Source organism: Meleagris gallopavo, chromosome 5 (genome assembly GCF_905368555.1).
Source record: "Meleagris gallopavo chromosome 5, MGAL_WU_HG_1.1, whole genome shotgun sequence".
Lineage (NCBI taxonomy): Eukaryota > Metazoa > Chordata > Aves > Galliformes > Phasianidae > Meleagris > Meleagris gallopavo.
In genome coordinates this window covers 49511149-49536003 of record NC_139408.1, presented here as the reverse complement: position 1 = coordinate 49536003, position 24855 = coordinate 49511149, and the positions used below count along the sequence as shown (strand labels likewise).

The 24855-nt window shown below is 45.0% G+C and overlaps 1 protein-coding gene across 1 annotated transcript in view; it reads right to left on the bottom strand.

The window, feature by feature from the left end:
* The window catches only part of RCOR1 (REST corepressor 1), an 82455-nt gene that overhangs the window by 14528 nt on the left and 43072 nt on the right, over positions 1-24855 (bottom strand). Inside the window, exons 4-6 of the mRNA XM_085225660.1 lie at positions 10204-10256; positions 6029-6190; positions 3324-3442 (exon numbers count right to left, since the gene is read on the bottom strand). Of these exons, the coding sequence (XP_085081786.1) occupies positions 3324-3442; positions 6029-6190; positions 10204-10256 (334 nt within the window). The remainder of the gene's footprint in view (positions 1-3323; positions 3443-6028; positions 6191-10203; positions 10257-24855) is intronic.

Below are 24855 nucleotides of genomic sequence, written 5' to 3'. Positions count from 1 at the left end.
TGCATGGATGCAACAGCAAATTCAGCAGCTTTCCTTATATTTCACCAGGGTGGGTCTTCAGGGGTCCACAATTTTGGTTTGTTGATTCTCCCCCCTCTCTCTCCCCATCCCCACCATTTATTTGTTTCTTAAGTCAAAAAATTCTTAGTTGTAAAGATACTGGAGACATTTACTTTAGAGAAAGTCTTGAGTGGTCTACTTACGCAAAAGAAGTCTGCTTGGATGGGGATTGGATACATTAAATAGCTAACAAGTTTTCTTTAAAAGAACATTAGACACTGAGAATTCTAACTTCAGGCAAACCCAGTCAGGAAGAAAGATTTAGAATACCAGCAAGTAGTTCTAACGCAGATTTCATACAACTCTAACATTTAGCCAGAATGATATGCACAAGATGAACTCCCTCAAGAACAAGCATTAAAATGTTGGGTTCTTTTTAAATCACAATCTCCAATTTCATTCTCCTTTGGAAAAGAAAATGAGGTCTCAGTTACAGAATAATAAAATGCATGAAATTGGAGCCATATTGAAAGTGACCTTGGCACACCTGGACAGTTTGGCTTCATTGGAATTTTAATCAGACATTAAATCGAATGTATTTTCACCGTTTAGAGTTTTTGTACTGTACACAACTAAAGTTAATTGCACCATTTGGGATGATGCCCAGAAACTGAAGAAATAAGCTGATCTAATCAAAGCGTTTTTTTTAAATTACTATATGAAAAAAAAAAAAAAAAGGTCTATTTTGTCATGTCAAACTTCACAGACTGGAGGAGGAACTTCAGCTGGAAGAGGTATGTCACAGCAGCACCAAGCTGGGCAGGAGAACCCAAGGGGAGCTGTGCTCAGTGCGGGTGTTTCTGGAGGAGCAGGGAACAACAGGCTGGTGGGTGCCACAGGTAAGGCAGGTGCTAAGGAGTATTCACAACAGGACTCATGGCTGCCTCCTTGCAGCTGTGCAGCTGTCACTTAAGGAATTTGCTGCTGGGTGACTTGATGCCCATCACTATGAGGACAGCCGCTTTACAAGCCACTCCTGCAACCCCCTGCTGACCCACAGGGTATTTCATTTGTACAGTCACGATTCCAAGGAATAAAACTCTCAAGGACCTCTCTGAGATTTGCATGTACAAGACCCCTTGCAAACAACCAGCAAGAGCTCCTGAAAACCTGGTTCCAAATGCACGGGGAGCTGTTTTCATGACAACCTGAAGAATAGGTGAATTTCCCTGCCTAGCCACAGAAGAGAAAGCACAGCACCTGAGCAAAACACCTCAGGCTGCCTCTTCCCTTAACCTCATTCCCAGCAGAGCTGCCTCATGTTCTCAACTGGGCCCAGCTGTCAACCCTTCTGCAGAAACCAAACCCCACAGGCTTCACTGTGCTGGCAGTTTGCTCTCAAATTCCAACAAGTTCTCCAGATATGAGCTAGATCAAAACCCACTCACTCATTTTTGCAGTTTTAGACAATGATCATTATTAACTGAAGGACATTCTTGAGATTTTGCCAACACCCAGTGGCTCAGTGCTACATCAAAACTTGGGTATCGTGAACTCACCCAGCTTTGCTCCCACACTCCACGTGGGTACGCTGACAAATGCTTGGATTTGTAGGGGCTTGACTACTTGACACAATGGAGGGGAAGAAGGGAAGCCTAACATCAAGCTGCAGATGTAATGCAAATTTATGCATTTCCAACCTAGCTGCCTTCCTCAAAGGCTCCAACGTTACAGCACAAGGCTGCCCAGACAGTTCTTCCCCAGCCTCCTTGTGGCCAGAGGATATGGACCAGACAGTTGTCTTTCCAAATGGCAGTGATTCCATTTACAAGCACAGAACAAAATTAGAGAGGCGGTATAGACAAAAAAAATCTTAAACTACATAGTACTAGACAAACGTACATTTCTTATAATTGACATTTTTCCTCCTTACAAATTAGTAGGAAATAAGTAGGATGGGAAGAAGAATATCAAGACAGACTTCGTATTGAATAACACAGTAAGGAAGAAAAAGCCAGGCCAAATATCCTATGAGCTGCCTGGTAGTTTTCTCCCCAGTCTTGCCTGTTAAACAAGCACTGTTGATCTAGTGGAAAGATGGGAGAGGTTGAGTGACTCAGTATAGTACGTCTCAACCCTGGAAATGTCTTTCTTCCCCCCTCCCAAACAGGGCTCCGTCATCCAGCCCTGGAGCCAGCACACAGCTGGAGCAGCAACTCCTTGGAGGGAAAAGCTTTTACAGAACTTTGCCCAACTTAGGAGTTTTCCAAAGCCAGACACGCTTCAAGATTGACGCTTCAAGATTGGGCAAGTTTAGTTGCAAAGACACGAGCAGCATTTTAGCACAGGTTGAGAAGGCACCTATGTTAAGCAGACAGACCCATTGCTGTTCAAAGGGATGGTTTTCCCGCCAAAACATTTGAGACCACCATGTTTCTGATGCCTTGGAGCTCCAGAATGAGGCAAAATCACCAAGTGGCAGTAACTTTGCAGGTTACCTCCAGCAATACACACTAGACCTCTGGCTGAGCCACCTCTGTAAGTGGCACACAGGAGTACCCAGGAAAGCAAACCTGCAGAGAAAGCTGTACCTGCAGGAGTTAAAAGCTCACTAGCTAGTAAGCTTCCGACTACCATCACCCTCAGATCTCAGTACCAGTACTCCCTGGGACACCCCTGCCAGAGGGCTTACCCTAAGCGTCCCTGCGACCTTTTCTCAGTGACTCCAATAAAAAATGGCCTGACTTATCTCAGGGAATACAGCTTGGCCTGAAAATCTCACACACAGGTTTCCACATGAAAGGTGGAGGAAAGGGGCTGTAGGTGCACATGCATGGGCTCAGAGGTGCTGCACTGCAACCTACGTCCCACTGAGTGCATGTTCTCATTCTACTGAGTATTACAGAGAAAATAAAGCAGTTTCTAGTTTTTATTACTTTTATTGTGCTACTCGTTTTCTGGCCCTGCTGACACCAGTGCCAAACAGCTTGTAAACGTCAGTTTTAATTTCATTTTCTCCACCCCCAAGCAGTATCAGGAAAAAAAAAACACCTAGCATGCTGGGATGGCGACCATTGCACTAGAGGGCAACCAGGAATTGCACAGCATCAGTGAAGGGAGCACACCTAATTGCTGACACATTCTTTTTGGCTTTATACAAAGCAAAACACGCATAGCAGGGAGAAGGGTGGGGGAAAAAGGCATGGTTCCAGAAAACATGAGGGAAAATCCTACGGCTAGTTTCTTACAAGCTAACAGTAACGTCTGAGATAGTCTAAGGAAATCAGTGTGTCAATACACAGCCTTTCTGCTTGCAAACCTACCTTTCCTCACGTTCCCTTTTTTGTTTACGAGCATGACGGTCCATCACACTAGTTTTAGTCCTTGTCTTCTTCCAGGAGTAGTAAAATTTCACCAGGCTGGCTATTGATTTGTCAGGAAGCTGTAAATTAAACATGTATCCTTTTATACGCTTATATGTAAAGTATCCCCAGGAGTACACATACAATTGGTCTGTTTTTGACAAGGAACATCTGATCTCTCTACTTTGAATTCTCTCAGAATGTCAAGAAAGACAGTTCTGCAGCCTTGCAAAAAAACAAAAAACAAAACAAAACAAAAAAACCAACACTGTTTCAGGCTAAAGCCTACTACTTGTGACATTAAAATCTCTAAAGAACATCTCATCAAGCGTTCAATCAACCAGGCCAGGTAGCTGTTTCTCTTCACATCAAGGGAACATAGCAAAAGCAAATCCAAAACAGGATCTTGAGAGTGAGCAAACAGTTTTAAAAGCTATCACAGGCATGTGGAAGCAAATGTAGGAATTGCTGAATCGCAGGCTATATCCCAAACAAATCTTTGTTACTGGGTTAAAAAGCTCCATTCACATCACTCATGTGACGAAGCATATTCAAAGGTCTCAGCAAAAGATGTTTTCAAAAGGTGAAACATTACTGTATGGTTAATTGAGGATATAGGAAAACCACAAGTCAGATATTTTTTTTGTCCTCTTACTGTAACGTCATTACCCTGTGGTTATGAATAAGAAGTCTGCCTCAGAATAGACTAAAGCTACATTAACTCTGCTTGGGAGGTATTCAGCATGCACATTCTTACACAGGATTTCTACAAGATAAAAGTCCAGCCTTTTGCTGAATAAAACATGTTTTACGTGAGCTTGTGATTCAGCTCAGAGTGCCGGATGAGTGGGAAGAAAACAAAACTGAGCAACAGCCAAATTACTGAGATACTAGAGCTTAAATCTTCACTTGAGATAAGCTGGTTCTCAGACTGCATATTGACTTTAAGTCCTAATGGATCACACCAAACTACCACCCTGGCCCACAATTACACGCAGGCATAAATCCATCTGCTCAGGCCAAAATACACACTGTGCCTGCACAGTGCGCTATTTGGATGTCGGGCTGCCAATAGCCATGCAGCAGGCTGCTACGTTGGAATTAAAGAGTTCCACGGAACAAACTCAGGGACAAGGCTGTTTGTCACAAACATCAGCTTGGCTATAAGCACACGCTAAGAGTGCCAAAACATCAGAATCAGCTCCGGTAAATAACGTAACTCATCTTCCACTCTCTGGCTTCAACGACTCTCTCGTCGGTTCCAAGCCGCACCGGTGCTAATGGGCCAACAGATATAAACTCACAACTAACAAGCTCCAGAGCCATTGATTCCTGTCCCCTGCTAAACACAAAGTTTCATGCCATTTAATTCCTTTTACGCAGGATGGTTTTTCTGGGAGCAACAGTAAAAGAAAAATATACCTAGGGAATAGTGTACGAGTTTGGCATCCCTGTACCGGATGCACTTCACCCAGGGACAGCATTCTGTTTCTGCACGTAATCTGAGTTGTAATTTTTTTGCTCTGGCGTTAAACTAAGCAACAGGTCATATTCCTTCCTCCCCCACAGGACATTCCCCCTGCTTTTTCCCCCTGAGCAGTAAATTAAAAACAGAGGAACAAAAAAGAAAATTGCTTCAACCTTCAGGAGTCCGCAACTCCTGAACTCTCCTGACTGCCTGCATCAGCAGCTCAGAGCATGTGCAAGCCTCGAACCAATGCAGCTGGGTGCTACAGGACTCTGAGAACAAATGAACAGTGAGGGGACATTCAAGGAGGACATGAGGAGAACAAGCCTCTTGTTCTGCCACCTTCTGCAAAAAAGGGACCTGACACTTCAGTGACCTTTCCTTCATGCTTGGGAGGTAGGTTAACCTTCAATAGGATCCGCAATGCAGGCCTTCACCTGCACCTTAAAGATGAACAAACTGCAACCACATAGGTCACAACCATGGTTGAAGGAGCATGGAGAAGAGTTTGGTTCCTACTCTGGTGACAAACTAGTCAAAGACAGACTCAAAAAATAAAAATCAACATTCCATCATCTCTGTAATTCAAAAGGCAGCCTCATCACCTTTTGCTTGAAGTTGGGTTTTTGACACCCTGCCCCCTTACCCACACACACCCCAGCAATTCCCTTTCAGGCAAAAGCCTACCCTTGAAGCTTTCAATAACAGCTTTAAAAATATTGTTAGAAATTGAAAGCAAAGGACTGAAATGATATACAAACCTTCACCACACATCCACTGACAGTCCCAAATCACATTAAGCAGACTTCACGCTCAAAATGAATTCCTAAAAAGCAGGCTGCAAGAAAGGAGTCAACTTTGCACAGAGATAATCTTTACTCCATGTGTGGGTGTGCATGTGTGTACAGACCATGCTTGAGCTCCAGCTGAGACCAAACACTACTACAGCACACAGGGGACTGAAAACCATAATTTCCAACCAATAAAAATTGCACAGTCAGAATTTATACTGAGCTGGCAAAGCACTTCAGGAAAACACTTCTGTATGGACTGCAGAAGCAGCACTGTTTTCATCAGTATTACTTTTCCTCCAATCTTCCCTTCAGCCTGCTCTCTCTCAGAAGCATTACACAGCAGCTCAGCACTGAAGATTGTCCAATTGTCTGTTCTGCTTTTTCAGCCCTCTGACACTACTTACCATCTGCTGGATCCTGTGAAAGGTTTTCCCATGAAAACTGAAAGCCTGTTCAAACAAGACCTTGTCTTCCACTGTCCACTCATCTGGGAATGGAGTGAAGTTTGGCAGATCCGCCAAAGATTTCTCAATGTTGTGCTTGTGCCAAAACAGCATCCCAAGAGCCTAGAAATAATAAGGACACCATAGGGACAACTGCAATCACAAGTAGTATTATCATGTGCAAAGGAACAGCTACAGGATTTTTTTCAGGCACCTGGTTAACCATAATTTTTAGTTCCCAGCTATGTCAGATGTATGTGTACAAGAAATGTGGAATCTGACCCACATCGTTACACACTGACCAAATCGAAATTTAATCAAATTATGGAGATAGTAAAATTAGGAAGGAGTAACAGCTGAGAGACAGGAGAAGAAAAAACTGAAGTGATTCCAACTTTACTGATCACTGTATGCACAGAAAAGCTAAGCAAAGCCATGAGAAGGCCACCTAAAAGTCAGACTGAACTTGAGGAAGCTTCTTGCCATTGCTGAACCATCACCATTTCCCACGCAGTCAGGAGGGCTGCAGGTTGGAGGTTCTTCTTGGTGGTAGGGGTTCTTGGTTGTTTAGGGGCTTATTTTTGAGGGGGAGGGCAAGAAAAGGTGAGAAGGTGGGTGAAAACACAGGAGAGCACAGGGCAAACAGTGTGTGCAACCCTGACTTGCTGCTAAGGTGTCCCCATCCAAAAGAAGAAGATAATCTCAATCATTTAGGGGCAGCTCATTTGTTTCTATGGGCTATGTCTCACTTTGCTGCAGCAGTCTGTGGAACTGAAAAATCAGACAAGTATGCACACTACTTCACCGCCTGCAAACAGCTCCCTCCTGTATCTCCCAGACGTGCATCCAAAGCCACCCCTCTCCCGAGAGCACGCAGCTCACATGCATTATGACACATGGCTGCATCTGGCACAGCAGTGACCACTGCGAGTCATTCTGGGAATGCCTGACTCTGCAGAGCTGGAAAACAGCCTTGCACAAGGGCTGCAAAGAAAAAACAACCCCTAACATGCTGAGTAAAACACCAGAGTAACCTGCTTGTCATATGCAAACTCAGTTTGGGTTTCACAGCCTCAGTAATCCCCACCTAGTAGTTTCATCCATTCCACTCAGAGCTACAAAATCACTCTGAATTTGGGGCTTCCCCATTATGCTTTGCTATGCAAAATGCAGTTCCTTTTTGGATTCTTGCTTCACTGAAACTGTGCAGAGGGGCAAGACTACAAACATTAACCTTACCCGAGATTTTGCCCTGACCCTGCTGGCCTTTCAGAACTGTCAGAGCACCTTTCTTTCCCCCACTCACAAGCCCTCTTTTGCCAAGAGTTGGAACAAGAGAAAGTCTTGGTCACAACACAGCTGCTCAAGGTGTCCCAGAAGCCACAAACTCAGTTACATCCATCCACTTTGGCAAGTGTGGAGTGAAAGAAGCTTCTCTGCAGGCATCAAGGACCAAGTTTTCTGTCTCATCATCCCTACCAACTTCAGATAAGTGCTATACAAAACTGTCATGAGAGAAAGCAAGGGAAAAACATGGAATGAGCCACTTGGGTGCTAAATACTGCTAATTACTAGGAAGGGCCAAGGGGATAGCTGCTTATACAAAGCAAATGAAATACAAAGACTTCCCTTATTGCTGCAAGAAAGCAACATGCATTAAAAAAAAAAAACCACATCAAAGATGATAGCGTTGTCAGATGTATATGATAAGCCTAAGCACCAACAATATTTGTATACACCCCTCCACCACCATCCTCCCTGAGGAGAGCTCTCTGTAGTCTCACACTCAGCTTTTCCAGTCTCCTTTGTCCCAGGACGCATGATCCAGGCTGGCAGAGGCACAACACACAGCCAACCCATTGCGGTGCTCCCAGAGCTCAGCAAAACAGGCTGCCCTGCTGAAGGCTGCCTTTCGCCTGCCCAGAGCTGGCAAGGCTGAGGGGAGCCCTAGCAGCACGGCCCCGAGACCCGCCAGTCACCTGCTGGCAGTGGAGCCTACAGCGTGGCGCTGGGCCATGGGCAGAGGAGGGACAACAGTACAGGAGCCACTCGCAGCATGGATGCAGCCAGTTGGATGGGAGAGCCTCTGGGCAGAGCTGGGTGCGTGCCCCGGACAGCAGCCAGGCAGCTCACCATTCACTTCAACAAGCCCACACGTCTTCATCAGCAATGGTAGGCTTTGGGCAGGGGACACAGATGGAGGAACGGGAATCTGTGTATGGTGTTAGCCAAGCCACCTGCACGGTGGCCCGAGGAGAATGGCTGTCTGGGGAGGTGTGTGTGAGAAGGAATACACCAGCCAGCAAAGCCCAAATGGCCAAATCCTAAAGCTCATTCTGACTGGCTTCCAGAGAGTCTGTAAGGGCTTTTCCAGAGCTACCCTGCCAACAGTGACTTTGATACCTGCTTAAGAGGAAGTGTCCCTTGGTGACACAAATCATCCTGATTTGAAAGCCCTGATGCTAGTCCCTCTGATACAAAGTGAGAATGTGCTTTGCAGATGGAAGACAGATCCTTCCCAGCTATTTCCTAGAAGTGCCTAGCTTGGCTGCCGAGTAAATATTAAAAGATCCAGGGCACGTGTACATCCCAAAGGACATGGGACACATCTCCAGAGCACGAGTGCTAGGGAAGGAATGAGAACAGAGTTAGGAAGAGCACTTATACATACAACTCAGCTACTCTGTCCTGATTGGAAGTTCCCTAACTTCTACTACTGTACTCAGAAGATAGAGGCCAAGGAGAATACGGATGGGGAAGAGATGCTTGAGTGAAGGGTGAGAGATATCTACTTGCAGCATTTACAGGAAAACAAATCTGTGTTAGCCAAATAAAGTTTTCCAAAACAGAAGAATTCAGTTTGTTTAAAAATCACAAGCTTCACTTTCATCCATCTCCTGGATCAGTCTACTTGGTGGACACTTCTCCACTGAAATCACAAAACCTTAAGGCAATCTCTTTTAGCAAATATTACTCACTATTTCCAGTACTGGGATATGCCCAGCTCAATTGACATGAGCCATCCAGGGATTTTTTCTGGATTTAAGTCTGCAGGCTTCTGGTGCTTTTTTCTTCCTTTTATTGCAATTTTCTGCTCTTAGAAACTATAAATATCCACTCTGATCATCCCTGATTTTGCTGAAAGTTTTTCTGGCTAACTCAATCTCAATCCTCACATCCCACAAGAAATCTTCTTGAGAATGACTATCAACCACTGAACGCCTGACTCAAAGATGACAGCGGAGTCATTTAAATAGAACCCCTGCCTGACCAAATCACTGGCTTCTGTGCTAATGGCTCGTGCCTGAATTTCATGAATTTACAAGATTTCTGAGAATCTCTTTGCAGAAACAGTATGTAATTTGCTCATACAGTAGATCATGTGATTCCCTGCCTTACCTTTTCGGAAAAGTATTAGTGAATAAGGAAACTCCAGAAAGAGCTCAGAAAAACTTCCCAGTCACAACTCATCTCCCTTGACAAGTGTTGAAATCAATGCTAGTTAGAGAGAACACCAGTACACAGTCCTACACCAAGTAAAGGAGAGGTCTGCTCCCTCAAAACAGGATTTCGATCTCTAAGCTAAGGGCACTGGTTAGCCCTAGGGACAGCTAGACACCTGAGCTGTTATCTGTGAACTGCAATACAGTTTGCAATACAGTTTTAAGGTAAAAAGCCCTGGATATTGGTTTGTGATGGTTCAACAGCTCATTAATAACTGCCAAGACATCCGTAAAGCAGACGTGGAGCGGTCAATTAGAAAATGCAACACAAGCAGGCAGCTGTCCAAAGATGAGCCATCCCCACTAACCAGTCTTTTTCATGATGTTTGGGGGTTTCAAAAGTGTCCAAGGAGTGGTCATCACGGGAAGCATAGTACCCATGGCCTAACTCTGCTAGAAATTATGATGCTGGTTTTGTTTTTCTTGACTTCTTATGCCAAATTCAGGGTGAGCTTTACACTCCCAGATGACAGGTCACCATTGCAAACAGTCAGTTTAGGGAGAAGCAGAAGAGAAAACACAAGCAGTACAAAAGGGAAGAAAGAGGCACTCGTAGGCAGCCACTTTAAGACAAGTTTCAATATCTGCTGAAAACAACTTTTTAAATAGGGTAAGTATTCAAAGGTTTATTACCTGTTCCATATTGTATCCATGCTTCTCTTTAGCAATGGCGATATATTCATCCACTGAAAAACAAAGAGAAGAAATAAGGGCATTTCATACAATGATCTCATTTCCTCTCCTCAGGCTAAAACCCAGTCCTGCAGCTGTGACTTCAATCATGTTCACTGTATCCTGCACAAAGAACTCAGGTGAAGAGCTACTGGATCCAACAATTCAAGAAAGGAAACAAAAGAAACACAGACACCTAGCTCCATAACAAGCTTAAATGATACATGATACTCAAGCCAGTAACATGAAACATCATATATAATATTTCAAAACTACAGATATTGTTGTGTTAAAAGCACAAGCCTTTCTCTTATGGTCTGCTCATTTACTTGCTGAAGGGTTTTTAATACAGGTCTTGTTCACCAGACTGTATAGATATGAGCATCTCAATTTTTTTTCTTTAATTCCCCCACCCCAAAGCAGCTGTTTTCTTAAGAACAAAACACTTAAACACAATCCATACCTTCCAATACTACCAGAATCCTAGTGCTGCACAATCACTGCAGATATCTTGGCAAATTAGTCAGGTCCTATGCCTCAGCAATTCTCATCTTGGATCAAACCCCACTTCTTTGAATTATTAGGCCCCTGTGAGCTTTTAACCTTTATAACATGAGGATGCCCTGAGGAGTTATATTTTGTATGGATGGGACTAAAACCCAAATGTCTATTTTAGTATGAGTGACTGAGCTTACTTTACATCCAACTGCACCCATTTGAGGACAAGATCAAAGTCAGCACTCAGTGCTGTTCTTCTGAAATCCACGGCCTTGCGCTGGGTCATTATTTGACACACCGAAAAGATAGCATCCTTAATAACAAGGTGAGACTCCCGCTTTCCCTGATGGAGTGAAACATGCTGGAAGCAATGGTTGACCGTAAGATCCCTGATGTGCAAGTCCCCCGGAAAGCTTCAAATAGGTACGCACGGCCAGAATTCAATCACACACTAATTTTGAACTCTAAGGCGAGTCACTTAATAACAAGCTCAAAAATCCCCCTCCTTTGTTTCTCTGCAGATGCTCAGGGAGGGATGCAGTGAAATTCCCGTGCTGAGCACCCTACTCCCATAGCGACGTGGAGAGCATGCGCAGCACCCAAGGAAGGAAATGAGGCTGTGAGCACTGCAGTTGAGGAAGCCACAATTCCCACGGTTTGTGCCTCATGATTAACTTCAGCTCTCACGTGTGCTTCTCCCACTTTTTTTTTTTTTTTTTTGCCTTTATGAGAATTCACAGTGATTCTGTAACATTTCTTAAAGCCATTTCTTCACGCTGGGGCACCCCTCAATTCTTTTCTTCAACTGAGAGACCTAAGCGGTGAGCTCAGTAATTATGAGGCAAAACAGAGGATAGATCAGAAAAGGCACAGTCTCTTCTCAGCCTGTCATCGTTATAAACAAATAAAACTTAGGTAGTTAAAGTAGACACCCTACCTTATTAGACAACAGAGCAGTTGATATCAACACCAGTCCTCTATTGGGCAACAAGATGAATTAACTAATTTTCACACAAAGGTATTGCAAAAAAGGGTTTTTAAGTGCCACAGGAAAGTCTCTTGAGAACACTGTTGGGGCCACTTGTTGCAGCAAGAGAAGAGCATGCACAGCATACAGGCATGACATACAGGTACAGTCAGCATGGGTGCAGCAGCACGTCAGCAAGGACACACTACTGAGCTCCAGCTCTCCCAAGCTCCCACACGTTCTCCCTACTCACCTGAGCACAATGGGCACTCCCAAAGGCTGACAGAACTGCTGTTGGATCATGTTCTAGAGGGGTTCAGTCAAAGTTTTATTAGCCCTCTGAGGAAAGGTGTAGCCACAGCCATTCATTTGCACCCCTGCAGCACAAACACATCTGTCTCTCCAAGTCAGCAAATCGTTTCTAAGGGACAATAACTATCCCTTCTTGCATTATGCAAACATAAAACAGTTGCACAGACTGTGGAGGTGACAGAAGCTGACTGAAATTGCTGCACTGCTTAATTGAACATCCTGTGAATTACAGAAGGGTAGGAACCTCTGAAGCCAGCTTTGCTATGGAAAGAAAAAGCTTGCAGACCCACACCCGGGGGGACCACAGCATCCAGGAGGATTGCATTGGGACAGCAAAGGGAACTGCCTCCTCCTCACACACCGAGCAACAAAGGGAACATCAGCAGGATGTGGGCAGATGCGCAACTTCTGATGCTCCCAGACTTCACAACCATACAAATACCAGCAAAAGCTGCCAGGAAATCCTAAGTGCGGCATTTCCCAGTACTTCAGCTAAGTACTCTTGGCTTCCTTAGGACAGGTATTCCACATGCAGTGCTATATATTTTGTCTGAGGGGGAGGTGAAGGAAGGGGGAGGGAAAGGAGCTGAATTCTCTAAAGTCCAAGGCTGAATTAAGCCCCTGAATGCTAAGCACTGCTGCATTAACCAGCTCATTTTCACTGTAGAAAGATCCACAGTTCCTGATTTGACTTCAGCGTCTTATCCTTTAACATATGCAGAAAAGAGATGAGGTCGTTCTCCTCTTCAGCATATTAGCTTGCTTATGCCAGATTATTACAAGCAATGAAAACTTACTTCTTCCCCATGTTTCCCACTCCCCAAAATCATAGTGGTCTTTTCTCTCCTAACCCCACAAGGACATTAGCAAGGATTCCCCATACCAATAGGACTTTTTTCAAATGAAATCAGAATGCCATAGGGCCAAATAGCCTATCAGCAATCTTGTCATGGTGGGGGCTGCGTTACACCTCACTGTTACATGGGAGGAAGAGAGAAACACAACAAGGTCATTAACCAACCACAAGCACACAGGAAAGCTCCTTCTAGAAGCATCTGCAGGCAAAGAAAAAAATAAGAAAAAGACAAGGGGTATACCATTGTACTTTACTCTGGTACAGAGACAGGCAACAAGCTGATATAGCCCATTTTGCTCATAATTTCTCAGCTAATCATGGGCTTATTCGCTTTGACGCTTGCACCATCTGAGAGGTCTGACAGTCTCTTGTGCAATCCCTCCAATTACTCCTCTTTACCATCCCCCTATACACGAAGTGAGCAAGAAAGAGCATGGCACCAACTGAGTCACAGGATCCCTTTAGTCTCTCATACCAGTAGAGCCTGGAATTGCCACAAGCTTAATGCTTCACATGCCACGCTAGATAAATAAGCGCTCTCTTCCATCTCTGCCTTCCCAATGCACTTCCAGCAAACCCAGGGCAGCAGGCACGTGAAATTCTGCTCCACTGCATTTCAGTGGCAGTCAGTCATGCTCAGCATGTAACCCACCAATCTGTTTAGACATCAGAGCTCAGCGCCAAAGGAGCCTGGAGCCAAGCCCTGCTTGCACCAGAAGAGACAGCGTGCCAGCATGGCTCTTAGCTGCTTTCCAGAAGAGTGAGAGCAGAAGTGCAATCTTGTCCCATTCTCCTCAGCATCAGCTATGCCACCACAAGCTCTTCTACCAGCATAACTTTATCCAAAGCGAGGAGATGAGAATATCCTCCCTTCCATGCAACCCGTTCCTCAATTCCGAAAAGAAATTCATAAGCAGACCAGGCCACAAAGACAACATTTGGATAGAGACAGTTGTGTGACACAGGAAACGCACGGCTCCTGTGCAGGCTCTTGTTGCTACTAGAAACCAGATGAGGGGAGAAGGACGGAGAACAGAGTAATAAACTGGTATTTCTTTACCAGTTTGGCTATATTTCTTATCTTGTACACATTTAGCAGTGCGGAGATGAGCAGAACCCCCCTGCCCATCCCACAATGAGCACTAGGGCAGAGAGCTCCTTCCTACAGCTAGCTATGCTCAGGAGGGCTGAAGGAGCACAAAAGGTGGACACAATGGGAACACAGAGCTTTGCATACACCATCATAGCAGAGAGTGCTCAGATGCTTAAAAATATCCCCTCTTCCTAGCACAAGGTAGATGACCAAAAATAAGACAACAAAAGATCCTGAGTGTAGCATTAACACAGGGAAGGGAGATGTAAGGGAATGAGAAAGGAAGCAAAGAAAGATGCTTCCCCTCTCTCATGTAGAAGGAGAGGAGTACGTGACTGAAATGGTGTCCCACAGCCCCCTGAATGCTGTGATTATTTCTAGATCATATTCCCACACAGCCTTTTTTTCTGCTAACCACCTTTCTACAAGAATTTTTCACTAGAGGCAAAAGAAAAGGGATGCTCCTGGCTGACATGAGCAAACAACTGCATTGCTGATTTTCAGTCCCGCATCCTCAAGCACTGAATTCAGAGATGTAAAACAAGACCATTAATTTCAGGATGGGAGAACTCTGAGAAGAGAAATGCCTGAAAGCAATGATTCCCCTCATCACCATTTCATCAAATGAAGCAATCACTCCAAGTGGGTCTTTTTGGAGAACTCTCCCTTCTCACGCCCCGCACTCAATTTGGTTTTTAAAGACCCCACAAGCATCACATCATGCTCATGGACTCACTGACCCCGAGCAGGGTTTGCAGCAGAAGCAGGAGAGCTATAGCCCACAGAACGCAACAGGAATGCAGAGGTAGAGCTGTTGCTGCAACCTCAGTTCACCCCTATTACTGGGGTACTGCAGGAGCTCTGAACACTTTGCATATTACGTGATGCAATACCCTAACAGAACAGGGTGAAATAAGGACAAAAGCAGCCTTCACAGCCTCAGTAACGTGCTTCACAGGGTTTGATCAATGCTGGAACCTGTGAGGAATTTCGGATGTGGCTGTACATCTCCCCTTCTTCTCCCTCTCCGTTCAGAGCAGAAAAAAGTCAAGACCCAGAATAAATCAGTGTTATATAAGGGAAGTAAGGAGCATGGATTAGACATATACATGCGAAATTTTTCCAAATTTCAAAACACAGTTATGACAGCACACAAACAACTAACCACAGTTTCTATCTCGGCTGTAACAGCAGCAGCTGCATTGCTGTCTCATGGCTTCGGTGGAACACTCCTGCCACCTCGTGGCCACAGCACAGGGAAGAAGGAACAAAAAGCAAGGAATTCAGACAAGAGCCTCACTGAAGGGAGCTGCAACAGGAGGCAGCAGGGAGCAGGCAGAGATCAAAGCAAGATGGGCTTGACCACTTTCCTGGGCAGAATCACTTACAAAAGCAAACAAAACCCATCTACTTTAAAAAGCTCGTATGCCTCAGAAAAAACTGCTACATCTTCTTGGCAAGACAAAGTGCGTCACAGGCAGGAGAGGAGAGCCAGCACAGAGATGTTGCTGTCCCTTCCCTCCTTTCAAGACTGGTTCTAGGAACAGGGAGCACCAGTGACTGTGACACAAAGGCTGCTTACACACTTAATGTGACTGAAGGTATGAGAGGAATTGCACTGTAGATAGAACCGAGTTAAGGCCTGTGAGCCAAGAGACTGTTGTAACCTCAAGGCAAAGAAAAACAGACCTTACATGAGCAGGAACAAGATGGAATATCCCGCAGCAGGGGCACAGTACCAAGGGACTGCACAGCAGGCCTCACACTCCCACCCACCTAGAATCAGAGAATCACAAGGTTGGAAAGGACCTACAAGATCATCTCGTCCAACTGTCCTCCCATTACCACTGCTAACACAAGCTACTAAACCATATCTCGTAGCTCCTCATCCATGTACTTACCTCCCCATAGCTCAGATTTCACTTGTACATCACAGCCCTCACCCCATCCACCTCATCCCACCTGGGAGCACAGACATATGCCTGAATCCCCAAGGAACTGGGCTGGAAACACAATCCACGCAAAAAACAGCCTATTCCTGCTGTGCTAGCACCCTAACCCAAGCTGCAGTGAAGTCAAACAAGCCCTGAGTGGTTTTTAGTCAAAGATACTAAGATGCCCTCAAGAGTAGCTGCTGTCAGAAGAGGCAATCCTACACACTGCCAGCTGGGCAGGCTTTCTCCCTTATTTAACTTCAGCAAGCCACGTAGGCTAGCAAAGAAACACACTTATTAGCCATCTTTTTTCCTCTTCTTAATTCCCCCCCCCCCTTCCAAGGTCAGGGGGAAGCCCAAAGCTGAAGCTCCAGTGATGGCTAAGGACCTGACCCACCTGCCTTTCAGCTCTGCTGCATCAACAAGAAGGCTGTACTGCAGACATGGTTGTACTGAAATCCAGCACACTGTTTGCAGCTTGTCAGAACTATTTCAAGCTGTTTACCAGGAAAGGCCTTTTGCTAGCATGCATGTTTCTTTTAAAGCTTTTACCAACACAGGTTTGTTCCTAAAGTTGCCCCCTCAGTTGATGCTATCACATCAGGGCAAGAAAAGCTCAGCTGTCGCTTTTGGTACAGATGCTCTGTGTGTGATGGGGGAAGGAAGGTGTTGATGAGGACTACCAGAAGGAAGGAAAGCCAGCCAGCTATATACACTTACCTCCTTCACTCTGTAATGCTGCTACTGCTCTGCCTCAAAGGTCATGATAAGGATGCACATGGAGGACTCTTCTTACACATGCAACATTTCAGCTAGAAATTGTCCTGGCAGCAAATGCTACTGTACTGGAGGAGCAGCACACCTTCTATACCTGCAGAGATCCCCAGGTGCCTCCATATGTACCACAGAAGGGAAGGATGAGGAAGATCTGACAGCCAAGAGGAAACAGTACTTTTGGGACCCAGCAAAGAATAGGCAGAGCCACATCAAATCATTTTGGGAACCTAATCCATGATGAGCATGTGGGATCTGAGCAAGGCTTGTTCATTCAGCAGTGCAAATTTGGTTCTAAATCAGACAGAGGCACTTGATGTTATTAAATGTAATTAACTGGAGCACATAGTATTGGGTTTGGAGCCATGTAAGAACACAAACTACTATGCGGTACCTGCTAGCAGAAAGGTGTGTGACATTCCATCCCGTGTGTGACCTTCCAAGACAGATAAGAAGTCAACAGACAGGATAACTGAATGAGGCACGTGCCTGAACAACAAAGCGAGTTTACTGAACAGTTCTCCCCATTATTCAATACAACGCTCTCAATTCGGTATGAAGAGCCCTAAAGCCAGATTTATTCTGCTGTCAAACCATGGCTTGAGGTAACTCTAAGAAAAGACTATACAGTCTCAGATTATATACTTCAAAGCAGGAGCACGCCATGCAATGCAAATAACATTATCAATACACTTGTGACAATAGGTAGAAGATTAAAAAAATCTACATTTGATCAGATGGTTCAGTGCAACAGACATTAACACGGATCAGAAGACTCATTCATCAAGATTTTATTATGTAAATTACTCATTTTCACACTCCTAAATAACAGCCAATCCAGTGTATCATTTCTAAAAGCCACAGATTCATTACTCTGGGAAAAAATAAAGTGTGTCACACAGTAATGACAGAGTCAGAATGGGAAGCCACAGATTCAGACTACTAGCTGTCTCATGTAAGGTTCATCCTTGGTCTCATGCCTAGGAACATTCTCCAGTTCTTCACATTCACATGTTATGCTGCAAACACTGAAGTCTACAGACTGCAAAATGGCTGTATTACTGTTTCGAATTACATCAAACAACAAAACACCATGAAAACCATTTTTCTGAATGAGTGAGTAAAGTAAGTCATGACAGAAACAGCCTCATACACAAAAATAAAAACAAAAACAAACACACAGAGCACTCACTATGGGTCAGCAGAGACTACAAGAAGGACTGATCAAGCAGCCTGCTGTCCAGTCTCAGAAGCCACCAACAAATACCCGGATTCAAAGCCCTCTAAAGAGGACAAAACCTTCCACAAGGTTCATTTCCCACACTCGACAAGATTTTGAGAGCTCTTGCCTAAAATCAAAACAGTTACATGCTCTATCATAGGAGGAATAAAAACTCAAAAAAAACCCACTGTATCAGAGCCAAGCTTCCTAAATAGCACAAGTAATTCCACTATGCCACGGCCCAGGGTTTCTGTGAAGCATGAGGGCACACACACAGGAAGGGGTGTGTGGGAGCAGAATAGCCATCAGGTTAAATTACAGCTCATTATTATTGCTACTGATAATAAAACCCGTCACAAGAGAGTAGAAGCCATGCTGACCCCCTTTATAATGCATACAAAGGCAAAAGAAATGAAGAATTTGTCCCTTAGCCACCTCCTTAAAGAATGGCACTTAGGTGGATAGGACATATCAGGCAAGACAGAAAGAGGATAAGTCAGAGCCATGCTGAGCAGCTGCCCATGGCTGCTGGAAGCAAGATTGTGTGGTCACCCACCCCAGCTCCACTGCAGCTGGTACAAGAGAAGCCTCTTCTCCTGGATGGCAAGGGGCTTAGTCACAAAGGCAACACTTACAACTGTAGTTATTCTTTGCTGCTGGTCCCCTTCTTTCCCAAGCCCAGCTGGAAGAGAGAGAATGGTCTGGAGCAGGTCTGGTCTGGAGCAGATGCCAGTTCTCAGTGACCCAGAAGGCTTGAGTGACTTGAATGAAGCACTCGAGTGACAAAAAGTTGTGAAACAAGATCAAAAAGGATAGGGACTAAGTGAAAGCAGCTTGATGTTGGATGAAAACTAATCCTTTAGTTGTAGCTTCTGAAGTATTGCTGAGAAGTACTCCTAGATTTATAGTTAAAAACTCATTTTCAGATGTTTGGGGGTGACCCCTCCAGAGAAAGCGAGTACCTTCCCACAACAGCACTCTTAGCACTAATACATCTGGATGCTGAGAATCAAAAATCACTTCTCAGACTTACTTGAAAGGCCCCATTATCCCCTGGGTGCAAGAAAGCTAGAAGGGAGCAGAACAACAGAGACAAGACACTCAGCACACAGGGTACTGCATAACTTACAGGTAGCAACGTATCCCAGGGGTGGCTGGGCCTCTGACCTCCAGCTGTCTGCCCCATCAATCTACTGAACATTTCTACTCCTGCTTGCTGCAAGAACAGGTCAGCTGCTTCACCACAGAACACAGCAGGCCATGAACCAAGGCAACAAACAACTGTAGTGCTTCACAGAATTCCTGGTACCTTATTCCCAGACACAGGAGAACATGAGAAATAAAACAGGTTTACATTAAAAACACCATCTCTATTGGAGATCAGAAGTTGCATTAGGACAAACATTCAGACTACCCTACCGTAGACAGGCTGGCATTCAGGAACCATAAACACTCAAGATATGCAATCCTATACTTTTTTTTTTTTTTTTTAACTCCACTTCCAACAGGTCTGAAACCAATGAATTGTAGAAGTGTTTTTATCCCGTCCAAGAGGTCCTTACAGAAAGACAGCAGGCTTATACAGCCTGATCTTAGACAATACACTTCAAAGTAGCCTGGAAATCAAAGTACATTATGTTGACAGGTATTAAGTTACTAAAAAAGTATATGAAATTATGTCAGTTTAGAAAAAGCCAGCTTACAGATTCACATAGCTCATGCTGACACGTAGGTTACATACAATGTCCTCTCTTTAAGGTTGATCCTAAAAACCTGCAATAAATCACTGTAACTAACTAGGAGATCCTGGAGTAGCAGTGGTAGGTTGTCAACTCCTTTAATCTGATTTAGAAGCCCAGTCCTTCCCTAGGAGTTATACATAGTTTCTGATGCTTGCAGTGCTAGAAAATTCATAGCTACCTCTACCATTGCATGTATGTGTGTGAGAAGCACATGATCTGAAAATAACTTGATGTAGAGAGTAAAAAAAAAAAAAAAAAAAAAAAAAGAGTATGGGAAAATAATCAGCAGGAGCAGTTCTTAATTAGAACAAATAACGCTACAGCATACACATTCTTGTGAGGGAAGCTCTGGCACACACCCTCAGCCTCCTGAGTTAGCACCTCTGTAAAAGCCATACTCAGCAGTACTAACTCATCACAGCCAACTTATGGCCATGACTTCCTCAAGCATTTCTCAATGAAGGACATACATACAAGAGCCCCATCACATCCCCATATGCACCCATTGGTAACTAACCTGCTCTAGGATTGAAAAAGAATAAAAGCTACCCCTCACATGCTGACCCTTCTTATTCTTCCCCGAAAGCTACAGTAAGAGAGAAGAGGTCAGAAAAACAGAGCTAGCCCTTTGAAACCCTCCTGCTGAAGCCAGCAAGGCAGGGACACGTTCAGCCTGTTCCAGGGCTGTGCCAGAGCACCAGAATGTAGCCACAGCTTGCCAGTTCTCGTTGTACTGGTCCTACAACTTGCACAGCACCTATCAGGCTGGCTAGGACTGCTCCCAAGCACGTTTCAGATCAAGGCTTGCTGCCAGGGTGACTCTTAACGCTGCCATCATCACTCCATTACATCCACATCATCTTGCCTCTAAACTTCTCTTATAAAAACGCCTCTCCTAGTGCCAGCCCTGGTTCAATCCCTGCAGTAGCAACAGTAGTGGCAGCTGGCACCTCCAAACTGGGTCATCTCCGCACGTTCAGAGGCCCGTTTCACACTGCAGTGAGAATGAGGAACAAACAGGTGGCAGGAGAGAACAAGGCACATGAGGAAACTGGGGACTGCCCACCCTCCCAGCACAGCAGCACAAAATTCCTCCAGGATTACTCAGCTACCTTAGACAAGGCAGCCTTCTCCTGGATACTCATAAGCACAATCTCTCCCTGAGGGAATTTTTTTTGGAGGTGTTGGTTTTTGTTTTTATTATTATATATATTTCTAAACAAATCCACCGTTCCTTGGCTGACACATGCAAACTAGATTGCTTTCCCAGCTCTAATACAAACCACTGTGTAAGGGTTAAAGCCTCATCTTCTTTTAAATATGCATTCAGGATCCAGAAACATCAACCTGCAGTAAGAATGATGAAAGAGCTGGGCTCTGAGATTTCCACACAGCACTGCAACAGCAACTAGAGCACAGCAGTCGACGAACAAAGGGGAACTGCAGCGAAGTTTGAGGCAGCCCAGCCATTTCTGGGAGACACCCACAGCCTTTGAAGCCTGCTATCTTTTTTGCTGTTTGTAATATTGCCACTTCAAGCATTACCAGTTGCTTCAGCTAACATGAAATACCGTATCCCTTCATCTTCATCTTCTGAGCATTTGCTTAAGCACAGCAACTGCAGCTGCTGGTAGAAGTGTCCATGACTGCATTATTTCTACAGCTACACTCAAGTAGAATCTTAAATTAAACACCAGTTATCTCATTTCTGGATTCACGGAGTTGTATTCTTCAGTTACTGTATTTGCATCCAAGCTTCACAGCTGCCAGGTTTGCTGCAGAATATGAAATTTGAATTAGGGATAAACACAAACCCAATTCTGCTCTTCCATTAATCCTTTTTGCTGTCACTGGGACAGCAAAAGCGTTATTTCTAGAGAAGGACCACACAGATAGAAAAATCAGAAGTGGTGCATTGGCTGGGTTTGGATTTTCTTGTTTGTTTGTTTCTTGCTCCTTTGCTTTGGTTGGTTCTTTTTTGATTTTTTTTTTTTTAATTGTTTTGTGGTGTTTTTTTTTGGGGGGGGGAGGGGGGGGAGGGGGAGGTGGAGAGAGGGCTCGTCTTTATTTTTGTTTCCTTTCTGTCCAGAGCAACAAAAGGTGAGCATGTAGTTGCAGGCAAGTATTACAGTCCCTTAAGTCCACCCCTCAGACATACCTGGCAGCTAACACTTTTCTTACTATCAAAAAAAAAAAAAAAAAGGAGGGGAAAAAAAACCACCATCACACCTCCGACACAAGCAAGCAGAAAACCCCCAAACAGAAAGAGCACAATACACAGACTCCATCTTTTGGAGCCTCCCACAGCACAAATACCAAAGTGTAAGCTCTGTTAAGAGTTCACACTACCCCTCTGGTGGCAAAGCCTCAGGTGCCCCCACTCTCCCACCTCCTGGAGCCAAGAGGGCTGCACTCCCACCAAGTGCCAACCAGATCACTGCCCCATAATCTTTCAATAAGAGGAAAGGGGAAAGGGGGGGGTGGGGGAGGCAGCTAGTGGAAATCAAATCCACCATTGCAGCCACTTCAAGGATGCTGTTTGCAGCATGTTGGAGAGAAGGGACTTAGAGCAGCTGACATACATCTGACTGTATCCTCCCTCTCTTGCTGCTGCACGGGGCAGGGTTGGAATGGTTCCTGGGTATCTCTGAAGCAATAATCCCTTCCATTTCAAACACATCTTGCTAAATAGAGGCTTCATTTTTTAGAAGTGATTTTATGACTGCTTTCCCCAGTCTAGTCTCTCCCATTTGAGGTTTTCCACTAACATTTATTTATTCCTAGGCACCCTATACCCCAAGAAAATGAAAACTGATGATAATTGCTTATGGCATCATATGCCCACACAGAATTTAGAAGCCAAAATAAGCAAGCCTAGGGTGAGAGGGTCCATGCACACAGAAGTCATTCTTAAAACAACCTGCTCAGCTACATGCTGAAAAGAGGAACACTGCACACACTGTGTCAAGTCCTTCCAAAGGCACACTCAGCAACGTGAGAAGACACACATTTTATACCGTCAGTCATTTTAGGTTAGAAAATTCAGACAAAGAATTTTCAAGCTCATGTAAAGTCTCCTTAAAAGAGAAATGGAAGAATAACCTTAGCCTGTTCTATGCAAAGATTAACCCATGAACTACAAAGACACTCTCTAGTCACTTAAAGGCAGCCAGCTCTCAGAAAATTTTGGGATCAACCTCTCCGTCACACCCAAGTACAGCTACCAGAACTCTCTCATCCCCAAGAGGGCAGCAGGCACACCAACACCCTGCACATGATCCAGACTTGGATAGGACACAGGACTGAGCTCATAGCTTAAGGGTGGAGCACCACTGCTCTGCGTCCCCCCATTCCAATCATCATGAGTGGGTGGCACTTAACTCCAAACCTTGCCAAAACGCACCCCACAGGGTTAACATCCTCAGTAACCATAGCAACCAGCACTCTATCAGAGCCTCAGCTGGCATGCTGCTGCCTTCCCAGGATCCATTTGCAGCACATTTAAGAATTCCCACCCCCCCTCCTCAGCCCCCAATGAGGAGAGCACTCGCTGCTTCCTGCAACTCCAGCATTCCTCTGACTCTACATCCTCAAACTCACCCACCTTCCCTCCCCCCCAAGGAAAAGGGGGGCTGTCTACAGCTTACTCAGACCCCCCAACGTGGGCACAGCATACAGCAGGCAGCCAGCAGCAATCTGGCAGGAGCAGATGCCATGGGGTAAGAGGACTGAAGAGCCACCAGGTCAGACAGAGGGACCAGCTGCCACCCATGATCCACCCTCCTGCGGGTATCATGGACAGTATCCATCTCTTCAGCAACCCCCAGCAACAGCAAGTCCACTGGTCACACCCACCAGAAAGAACATCCCCACACCTGGTAACAGCAAGAAACCAAAACTTACAGCTATAGGCACACACATTCTGTCAGAGCAGACAAACCACTTTCAAAACGGAGCTTATCTCAAGCTAAACAATACATCTTTCTCCTCCTGCAGTTCACCTTTGAACTACAGATGCATGAAAGCAATCATGGCACCCCATTCTCCTGCCTGGTTTCCATTCCTTCCTCCTGGGCAGCTGCAGTGTGCCAGCACTTACTTACTTCTAAACCAACCCAATGTCATTTTTATGTTCCACCCATTGGAGTACTTGGCGCAGAGACAGACACTGCTGCTTTATAAATAGCTTCACACTGGCCCAGCTCTATCCTGCACAGTTTCCACAGCATCATTACGATGCATTTCTCACCATCTCCCTCTCCTTACCCATTTCCCACGTGCCACTCAGAGAGCAGATGCCCACCTACATCTCTTTACGCCCTTCCCTGCCCTCCCTAGCAGTTGTCCTCAGCTGCACCAAGTCTTCAGGAATGTCACTGAGAGCAACCTTTGTTGGAGGTGGGACACCAGTCACAGGACATGGGGTACATGGAGCACAGCTGGAAGGGGAGTGGTTATTTTAAGTCCAATGTTCAGACGCTGCACGATGATCTTTCTTGAAAACAGACTTCTTGCTTCAGGCTAACTTTGTGAACTCACTAGTGTTGGCAACTACTAGGCAAGTGATCCCCCACCAAATGCAAAAGCCTGGCAGTAGATACAGAACATCCATACTAATATGGGGCGAGGGAGAAAGTGATTTGTACCAGGATTAGTGAGTGGTTAACAAGGCATAACATAAAAAAAGCTAAGCAATCAATGTGTGCCAACAGGTTATTTGCTGGAGGGGAGCAGAGGGGAATCTTTGTTTAGGTGATTTTTTTCTTGTTGTTTTGTGTTGGGTATTTTTTTGGGGGAGGGGGGGTGATGGATTGTGGGAGTTGTTTGTTTGTCTAAAATCTTCTCCACCATATCCATTATTTCATGGCACCCAGGCAACAGGTTGCTCCAATGTGATTACAAAACTGCTCTAGTAAGGCACATGGGACCACAGCAAGTTTTAACTGTACGAGCCTGGAGCAGACACCCACCAGGTCATCCTGGCTGACACACAAGCTTCCATCTTCACATGCAGCTCCAGCCACAAAAACAGAGAAAAGTCCTGCGACTCCTACAGAATTTACCACAAAAACAGGCACAGGATGGATTAAAGGTTTTGGAGGACAAATGGAACAAGTAGACACAGGTACCAAAACGCTGCTGATTGGAAGGGTTCATTCATCTGCACTTCAGCCTAAACACATCCTAAGAACAGATGTGCGAGCTGGTATGCACA